A 10,177-nucleotide genomic window follows, 5' to 3' on the forward strand; every position below is an offset into this window, starting at 1 on the left:
TGTCCACCAACGTTTACCATCCAACCTGACAGAACTGGAGAGGATCTGCAAGGAGGAATGGCAGAGGATACCCAAATCCAGATGTGAAAAACTTGTTGCATCTTTCCCAAAACGACTCATGGCTGTATTAGATCAAAAGGGTGCTTCTACTAAATACTGAGCAAAGGGTCTGAATACTTATGACCATGTGATATTTCAGTTTTTCATTTTTAATAAATTTGCAAAAATTTCTACATTTCTGTTTTTTTTCTGTCAAGATGGGGTGCTGAGTGTACATTACTGAGAAATAAAATGAACTTTTTTGATTTTTGGAAAATGGCTGCAATGAAACAAAGAGTGAAAAATTTAAAGGGGTCTGAATACTTTCCGTACCCACTGTATGTGACACATCCTCGCAGAGGGCATACATCCAACTAATGAGAGAAATTTGATTACCTGGAAAAATGCCGACGTATAGGCTACTGTAGCCTACTCCTTCATCACTGACACTGCCTCATAACACAAAAGTCATAGGCCTAGCCTACCGGTTTTTCTTCTTGAAGCACAAACATGTCGTCCTATTCACTTTCCCACCATTCATGAAATTGCCCTCCTTCTGCATAAATGTTTTCCATCTTGGACATTTTGGGATTGTTTGTATACATTTCTCATTTCCACTTGTTGGAAATCTACCACAGTTAAACTCGGGTGTGGAAACACCACGATCTAGTGGCAGGATGCCGTCACTTCGTGGAACACAAAATCGGCATGCGTTGTGGGACATGTAGTTTATGTAGGTTTATGTACACTTTAAAACAGCGTAGACTTTTATTTTTGGACAATCATGAATCTTTTAAGCTTTGTGGGCCACATAAAATGACGTGGCGGGCCTTGGACTTTGACACATGTACAACAAGCTATGTTTCGAATATGCTGTTTTGCTGATAAATAGGGCAGATACTGGGGTCGATCAAATACACTTGGGGCCTGTACTACGAAGCAGGATTTGGGATTAGCAAAGTACCTTCAGGACCAATTAACAGCTACAGTCTATGGCTACGTTCAGACTGCAGGCCTTAATGCTCAATTCCGTCTCAGACTCCAGTGTGAACTGTCCGCGGCCTGAAAGTGACCCGCTTGCGCAGAAGAATATCACGACGTCACACGCAGCACGCTGTTGCAGGCTACAGAAGTAAACAAGGAGCAACAAAGCTCCTGTTAGCTCGCGGGAGACTTCTGTTTTTCATCGTCCTCTCACGGGTCACAACTTTTTGTTCTTTTCATTACGGTTTCTGGCACTGTACAACGCATCTGCCCCACAATCCCCCCCCCTCTCTCCCCACTCTCTCTCCCCACTCTGTCCGCTCGGACAAGTAGCACGCGCGTAACGTAACTCAGAAGAGATCCCCGGTCCGGTGGATTTCAGGTATAAGAAAGGGAAATTGTGAGCAGATGTTAGCGAGGTAGAAAAGGAAGAGAGCCACATGTTTGATAAAGGCTTTTTGTGGAGCTTTTTTGTTCAGCACGGCTCCGTCTACAGCAGAACAGCGGCTCTACAGTGACGTCAAAGTCGCATCAAATGCGACCTGTGACTGAGGTCGCATTTAAAAAGATCCGATCTGTATCGGTTTTGGACCACATATGGAAGTGGCCCAATTCCGAATTGGAAAAGATCAGATTCCATGTGACTTGGCCTGTTCACACATAAAAAGATCAGATCTGAGTCACATCTGGGCAAAAAAATCACATTGGCCTGCAGTCTGAACATAGCCCATCTCATCATACCTGTTGGAAACTTTCTCTCAGGTGACTCTGGTCCTCAGGATGGCAGAATTCCAGGATATCTTTCCCCAGCAGGTCCTACAGGACGATTTAACGTCAGTTAACAGTCATTTATCCTTGTGAAAGAAATGGTTTGTTTAACCAAATAAATGCACAGACAAAAAATATCAATATTTCATAGTGGATATTGCCTCCTACAGTAGGAATGCAATGTCCACATGTGTGGACAATAGCTCCTACGTGAATACTGATAGAGGAGGTAAGAATGTTAGTAAATCAAAGGCTGGTCTATTTAGATTCTACGCAAAACAACTTCTAAATCAAGGATACAACTGGAGCCATACACTGATGATGATAACAAATGATGCCGCATTGTTCTGTACAGCTGAATGTAATTTTCTGCTAAATGAACCACCAAAAGCTCTTAGTATTTCTGTATTTTCCTCTGATTTTGAAATTAAATGAATGATTCAGCAATGTATCAAATGCAGGTTAGCTGAGGTGAGAATGTGATTAAAACACTGAGTGCACCTTTTCCTTAAGGTGGCAGTAACTGCAGATGTCTGCATGCAGCTGATGTAATAAATGAAATGGCAGATATCTACTTTGAAAACTAAGATGTATTGCAGTAAAAGACAAAGAAGTTGGCAGGAATTTAACAAGTTTAAGTTTCTCCTATTTGTTACGAACGCGTGGTTTCTTGTTGAGTAATGGGAGAAGTCAATGGAGACACAAGTTGATTGGCCACAGGAATGTAGCTGAAATGTAAGTGCAGGCAACAAATGTTTTGCATCCAGGTCATCTAATTTCCACTGTCAACACAGCAACTCATGTGCATGGCTGAGAATGCTAGGTCATGGAATTTGCTCCTCATGCAGAACACGATGAATTCTCCTGGGACTATAGCATGACTGATGTATTGCAACAGAGCCTTAGTGAATTATCTTAAGGTCAAAGGTCAGAGTGTTTGTAATTCACATACTAAGTCTTTTATTAATTAATTCTAATCAATTTCATTTTATCTCTCTTTTAATCACTGAAGTCTCTGCCAATGAAATGTTGAACTTTCAGAAGATGTTGCACATTTAAAGATTTCCAGAAAAGGGAGGGATTCTGTCTTTAAGCAGCTGGAAGGCTTTTATTGTGAAAGAATTATGCAGGAGCTGCTAATTTTCACTGGCAACTGAAACAATCCAAAAACTTGGAGCGATTAGTGAATGCAAAAAGCATTTCTGTTTAAATTGATAATCTCTATTTTCATTTAAATAAATGTCTTTCAAGTCACTATTTATTGCTGAAGGAGGTAACACAATGGTTAGTGAGCCTATGACCTGCTGATGAATGCAGTATTAAGTTATTGCTAATGCAAACGTTTCCTACTGCTGAATGTTTAGATTAAAAGCTTTTACCTGCGATACAGGACTTTTATTATGAAGTAGTCACAGGAAATGCAATGTGTTTGTCTGTGAGCTCTACACTGACCGCTACTGTTCATCAAAAAGTATGTCTACAAAACAAGACAACTGTCATTTTTAACATTTTCTGACAGCTAATCAGTTTGAAATATTATTTTATTCAACTTCACAGCAAGATAACCAGCTCCCTTCACTGTCCCCTGGTGTTCACCATGTGCAGCATAAAATCAGATCACGGTTGCTCACAGAATGATGGAATTATTAATTCAAACAACAATAGTTTGTTTTGCTGCCCCCACAATTCTGTGACCTGTAGTACTAAACCACATTTGCTGATGGGGCCTAACATCAGTATTACAACTTTAAGAGGAAGTGGAAGCTGCAGAGTGGTGAGTTGCACTGGTGGAATTAGCGTTGGGGAAATGGACATTATACTGAGTTGATCAGACAACAAGTATGGAGAAAGTGTGAAAAAGATCAGCAAGCCTTCTTACTGAAATTTGATCAAATATTCAAAAAATTAAGAAAATTAGGAATTTATAATATACTCTGTTCTATGTTTTAAATTAAGGCCTGGTTCTCTCTGCAGTCAATGTTAGCAACTAACTGTGAATATGAATATGTTTCAAGGAGAAGGCATTATGGATTATGAATCCTCTTAGCTAACCTGAGGCTGATAGCCAATGACGTTGATGCAGCGCGGATCGACAAAAGTGACGACACCATCCGAGTTGTGACGTGACAGAAACTCTGTGGGCACCGACAATCCGTTCATATCCATTGAGACTGGAGAGCTGGTCACCTGAGAAAGGTACATACATACATTAGATAAGAATCATTTTATTAAAGAGTACTTTTCAAGCTATAAGCACAAAGTGCTTCCTAAGGTCAGAAGGTTTAAAAACCTTAGGGGACAAGAGGTAATTAATGAAAAATGTACATACAAGCATACATACACATACATATATAATATACATATACACACAGTACATGCATACGTACGCATATACAGTACTGTGCAAATGTTTTAGACAGGTGTGGAAAAAATGCTGTAAAGTAAGAATGCTTTCAAAAAAGACATGCTTATAGATAATAATGAATTAACAATAAGCAAAGTGAGTGAACAGAAGAAAAAACTAAATCAAATCAATATTTAGTGCGACCACCCTTTGCCTTCAGCATCAGTTCTTCTAGGTACACTTGCACAAAGTCAGGAATCTAGTAGGCATATCATCAGGTGTATGATTAAACAATTATACCAAACAGGTGCTAAGGATCATAAAGTCAATATGTAGGTTGAAACAAAATCATTAAGTGAAACAGAAACAGCAATGTAGGAGGAATACAACTGGGTGAGGAACAGCCAAACTCAGCTAACAAGGTGAGGCTGCTGACAACAGCAAACTGTCAAAAGTCATACACCATGGTAAGACTGAGCACAGCAACAAGACACAAGTGTCTGCTCATACTGAGCATACTGACAGATGATTGACTTTACCCTTCGTTGGATAACTATGACCTGGATGACTGAGAATCTTCACAGACATGATGCTGGATTAGTGGTTCAAGAAGCTTCTATGCACATATTGACACTTATTGACACACAAGATAATAACAAAAGTGGATGGTGTTTTATTGTGGAATCAAAGTGGTTTGATTGCGCCACCACACACACACCTGCAGTCTTCCTATGGCCACTAGGCAGTATTTTCCAGTCTGACCTGCCTCTGTGTCTTCTTCTGGTATGGACATACCTGAGGAAACAAGAGAGGAAGAGAGAGGAAGATGTGATGAGTGGCATTTAACAGACATTTCACATAAAAAGTAGCAACTTATTTTTTCATTTGCTTCTTGAACTTTGCAGCAGTGAGAGGTAATCTACTGGCTGACACTGATACTGCTTCTCTACACCACAGTTGATTTTAAGCGTTGTAATGCGTGTAATGTAACGAGTTGTCACCTGCTAAGCCCACCCAAACAGAGTCCCCTTGCAGCCCTTCCACCCCCCTTAGGAAGGTAGGTAGATACATTTATTGTCACAATATAACAAGTTATAGAGTGAAAGTGAGTTTGTAACTCCCTTCTGCTACAGAGCAGATAATATACATTAATACAGAATCAATTATAAAAATGGTAAACAGAATAAACTATAATCACTGGAGCAGTGCTGAGGATGAATTAGAGTTTAAGAGTCTGATAGCTTGGGGGAAAAGCTGCTCTGCAGTCTGGTGGTGCGGCACCAGAAACTTCTATATCTCTTCCCAGAAGGCAGCAGGGTGAACAGGCTGTGGTTGGTACGGTCCTTTAGTGTCCTTTGGGCTCTGTGTAGACACCTCACCGATATCACTGATGCTCTGGAGATGGGTACCAATGATCTTCTGAGCAGTTTGAATCACCCTCTGCAGAGCCCTCCGGTCCTGGGTCGTGCACATCCCATGTTGTTAGAGATGTTTCCAGTCAGGATGATTTCTGTTGCTCCTCTGTAAAAGCTGACAAGAACTTGGCGTGGGAATTTGGCCTTCTTAAGCTTCCTCAAGAAATACAGTCGTTTCTGAGCTTTTTTCACTAGTGTGGAAATGTGAGATGACCATGTCAGGTTCTCTGTGATGCTGATTCCCAGGAACCTGAAACTGTTCACCTGCTCCACCTCAGCTCCACTGATGTAGACAGGAGTGTGTGTCTTTGTCTCCTTCTTCCTAAAATCAACAATCAGCTCCTTGGATTTGCTGACGTTGAGCAGTAGGTTGTTCTCTGAGCACCACTCTGCAAGATTACGAGTTTCCTCCCGATATGAAGTCTCATCGTTGTTCGAGATCCGGCCGATGATGGTGGTGTCATCCGCAAACTTCACAACAGAGTTCTCTCCATGTCGGGGGATGCAGTTGTGGGTGTACAGTGGGAACAGGAGAGGGCTGAACACACAGCCCTGGGGGGCTCCAATGTTGAGCACTAGAGTGGAGGCGGTGAGTCCGCCAATCCAAACAGACTGGGGTCTTTGAGGAAGTCTAATATCCAATTGCAGAGTGTTGTATTTAAACCCAGAGTGCTGAGTTTGCTGATCAGTTTCATGTGTTGAATGCTGAGCTGAAATCCACAAACAGCATTCTGATGTAGGTTTTTTTCTCAAGTTGTGTGAGGACTGAGTGCAGACGGCATCCTCTGTGGATCTGTTGGTTCTGAAAACAAACTGGTGGCTGGGATGTTGTTCTTTATGTGCTGAAGAACCAGTTTCTCAAAGTACTTCATCAGAATCATCTTAGCAGTCACCCTAGGGCAAACAATGCGTTGCCATCATCCTCTTGGGCTCTAAGATGCTGTTTAAAGTTAAAGTTTGGTTACTGTCTCTTATTTTATGGGATAGTAGTATTCATTTAATTTTAAAAGGTCAATAAATGCACAACATTCCAAGTCAATGAGTAATTGTGTTAAATGATCATGATGTCTATAATGACCAAAATAATTGTGATTATGATTTTTGCCATAATCAAGCAACCCTGTGCTAAATCAGTGGATGTGGCAGAATTCACTATGTGCCTTGAACATTACTGAATCTATAAAAAGTTATTAAAGGTCTATAATCACATCCAGATTTACCCAGTTGGTGTTTAATATGCAATAATCAAAGAACAGACATTTTATTTAAGTTAATAATGGCAGTTTACCATGTAGTTGAACTCTATGTTAAAACAAAACCATGACTCTGTTCTTATTTGTGGCTACATTCTTCAGGTGAACGGGTGCCCAACATGCAACATGTGTGCCTGCGGCACATTTCTCTCCTTTATCCATCTGCGATTAATGAATGTGTGCCTGATGACTATTTGCCTGCAGTATTGTGTCCAGAACATTCCAAAGGAGTATTTTTGGTGCAACAAATGGACCATATGTCACTGATTTCAACACACATAGTGTGTGTATGTGTGTGTGTGTGTGTGTGTCCTTGTCTTTGTAAACACTGGACATTGTGTTTGTGTTGTATGTGTGTGCGTGTCTGTGTGTTGATGTCAGACAGTATGTCTGAGGCCTTGTGTATTCTCAGAACTGCCTCAGACCTACTAAATACCAAATAACATGTTGAAAGATGTCTGAAACTTGAAATCTAATACCTTTAATCAAAAGATTCTTTTAAAAAGTATTCTAAAAATTTGTTAATAGCCAATTTGGACAAACTGTGCAGGAAGATGTCAGTTGACATTTGGACCACGTACAGACAGATAGGAAGACAGACACAACAGCTTAGAGCAAAAAAGATAATGAGCAAAATCTTTCATATACGTATCAAGAGTTCCATATAGTCAAATAATTACTATAGTAATTTAACCTCAAAACAGAAAAGGAAGTACACAAGACTAAAGGAGTAAAGGAAATAAACATTGCTTAATTTGTCCAGGGCTTCAGATGGGTAAGGGTTTTTAGGTTTGAATTTCTGTCTGCAGGTCAGAAAGACAGGTCAGTAAAATGATTGGGCTGTTTATATGAGAGCTTTGAGAAAGATCTTTTTTACCAATACTGTTAGTACTGTATTGCACTGTAACACATGTATTCTGACCACAGCTGTAGTTCATTCTTTCCGTTCAACGATTCCAGTGCCAAATTGATACTTTTAAAACAGTTCTGGTGCCTAAATGGTCCCTGGCGCGAGATCTCATCACACCCCTAAGTGTGTGTGTGTGTGTGTGTGCGCGCGCACGTTTGTTTACCTGCAGGGGGCCACGCTTTGATGTAGCCAGTGCAATGCACCACAGAGTACTGAGCCTCTCCTTCTTTTGAGGGTCCAAGGCCATTCCTGTCCATCAAACAGACACACATAAAGTGACACATCAGCATCTCAGAAACTTAAGACCTCTTTACTGTATAAACTACACTTAGAACAGGCCGATATTGAAAGCCGGTATGTATGTGGGCTATAAAACCTTTTCCTAAATGGATTATGTTAATAAAATCGATTACAGAAAAAAAAAAAGTGAACATGTAAACAATTGCACATGAATAAATATTTGCTACTGGAAGGTGCAACTTTTTCAACCATCTGTAAACAGAGAGAGTGAGAGAGAATAAGCATGTGTATTTCTCTTTACACATAATCTGCCAGAATTTCAATGTAGCACATTCACATCTAGTTCATCCCTTTAGCAGCACTCTTTAATTCTAACCAAAGCTACGTGAAACCATTTAATCATCGGTATAAATCATGCCGTCTAGGATACAGTGAGCTGCTGTTGAATGCATCTTGAATGCAATATTACATGACTGTCTACAGCGAGGACCTGCAACTTTGAGATGTCATTTAACTAACGTTATAACTACAATCAGAGCCGTTACAGCTCTGACAGCGTTTCACATCTACAACGTCCGACATGGGGGAGCTACAGGAAGCCGTGTTAGATTCTTGTTCAGCTCACGTTTATTTACAAGTCCGCTCTGGTTTAATCAGATATATTTAGAATATGTCAGAAACTATAGTTTAATGGCTGATTAATGTTAGCGTACCTCCACTGATAAACACGGCATTAGCTTTGTGGCTAATTGAGCAACGGTCAGCGTTAGCTGCTGTAACGTTATGTGATTTTAGAGAATATTTAGAAGTGATGAACTAGGGACAAATGTGGACATGTAACATTAAACTGCTGTGAGCTGGTAAGAAGCCGGGAGATGGCAGTGAAAAAGGGGAGGGTTAGCAAGTCATGAATGTTTTCAGGAGAGGAGAAGTGACTGGGTCTGTTTTTATTATAATTATTGAAGTCATGTAATTAACGTGACAAAAGACCGACTCACTGCTCACACAGCCCTCTTCCTGTTCCTAAATGCTGGGTCTAAGCCGCTGCCGCCACCAAGCAAAAGTACTTCTTAAACAACGCATCAATGAATCTGTAGAAGCTTTGAGTACTAAAATCATCGTTAGCTGCAGCCCTAATTTCAACCTAAATTAAACAATTAAAAAACATTGTATTTGAATCCCACTGTCCTCAAAACATGTCTTTGAAAAAAAATGAGAAAGCTAATTTGGTGGACAGGTTGGGGGAGTGTGGTGGAGGGTGTAAAAATCCAGATGTTTTCAGACTGGTGTGGCACAAAGGTCACATGCCAGGGCATCAAGGCCATAAGTAAAACATTTGATTTTGATTCACTCAAATAAACAAATCCATTTTAATAAACAGTGTAAAGCTGCTAGAGAAATAAAAAACACATTTTATCAAAATTATTTCCTTGTGCTTCGTAGAAAAGGTTTAGAATCACACACCATCTGTACAATTATTGTAGCCTCAGGGCACTAAAAGTAATACTGACAAAACCGGGAGGGTAAATATGGTGATGACTTATATTTACATCACATATAGAAGCATATATGTGTTAATATACAAAATATACAATACAAATATTTTTGTCATATCAGATTAATGTAAGGGTTTATTCTCTATGGAGAAAAAGTCACTAACATTACTTATAATGTTATAACATTAATAACAGTGTTTCAAACAGAATGGCATCTAAACCTGCTCTATAAGAAGAGTGCCCTGAAATAACCTTGTTATGATTTGCCACAATATAAATAAAATGAATTCATTTAATTAAGACAGAGTGAAGGTCAAACAGAAAAAAGTTTGTCTACCTGTATCTCTTCCTCATGTTAGACAGACGGTTTAGGGAGATGTGATCCAGGGGAGCACTACCGCACCTGCACACAAATATAAAATGAAGACATCATATATTATACTCCAGTGGTACATGATACAAACACGTGGCTGCTAATCACAGTTGGAGGCAGCTGTAGTGTGATAATGATGGTGATGATGAATAATTTAAAATCTTGATATCATAATAATAATTATGTTTATTTATAGAGCAAGGCATAAAAATAATAAAACACACCATCAGGTTTTCAAACAGAACAAAACAGATACAAATAAGAACTTTTTTAGGGAATTAAAATACTTTTGAAAGAAAATTAGAAGTCAAGTAATGTCAGGAAATGCTCTCCGACAAAAATGTTTTAATAAGGG

The 10,177-nt window shown here is 39.6% G+C and overlaps 1 protein-coding gene and 1 long non-coding RNA gene across 3 annotated transcripts in view; one reads left to right on the forward strand and one right to left on the reverse strand.

Moving 5' to 3' along the window:
• The window catches only part of arnt2 (aryl-hydrocarbon receptor nuclear translocator 2), a 72,794-nt gene that overhangs the window by 15,188 nt on the left and 47,429 nt on the right, over positions 1-10,177 (reverse strand). The window contains exons 7-11 of the mRNA XM_046073131.1: positions 9,787-9,852; positions 7,877-7,962; positions 4,854-4,930; positions 3,844-3,978; positions 1,765-1,839 (exon numbers count right to left, since the gene is read on the reverse strand). Coding sequence (XP_045929087.1) covers positions 1,765-1,839; positions 3,844-3,978; positions 4,854-4,930; positions 7,877-7,962; positions 9,787-9,852 — 439 coding nt within the window. The remainder of the gene's footprint in view (positions 1-1,764; positions 1,840-3,843; positions 3,979-4,853; positions 4,931-7,876; positions 7,963-9,786; positions 9,853-10,177) is intronic.
• The window catches only part of LOC123985537, a 21,697-nt gene continuing 15,014 nt past the window's right edge, over positions 3,495-10,177 (forward strand). Inside the window, exons 1-3 of one of the 2 annotated variants that reach the window (XR_006828700.1) lie at positions 3,495-3,565; positions 3,807-3,987; positions 5,041-5,169. This is a non-coding gene — a long non-coding RNA (uncharacterized LOC123985537). Of the gene's footprint in view, positions 3,566-3,806; positions 3,988-5,040; positions 5,170-10,177 lie in introns of those variants that run through there. The other variant, XR_006828699.1, reaches the window with a different exon arrangement.

Source organism: Micropterus dolomieu, linkage group LG17 (genome assembly GCF_021292245.1).
Source record: "Micropterus dolomieu isolate WLL.071019.BEF.003 ecotype Adirondacks linkage group LG17, ASM2129224v1, whole genome shotgun sequence".
In the NCBI taxonomy this organism is placed as follows: Eukaryota; Metazoa; Chordata; class Actinopteri; order Centrarchiformes; family Centrarchidae; genus Micropterus; species Micropterus dolomieu.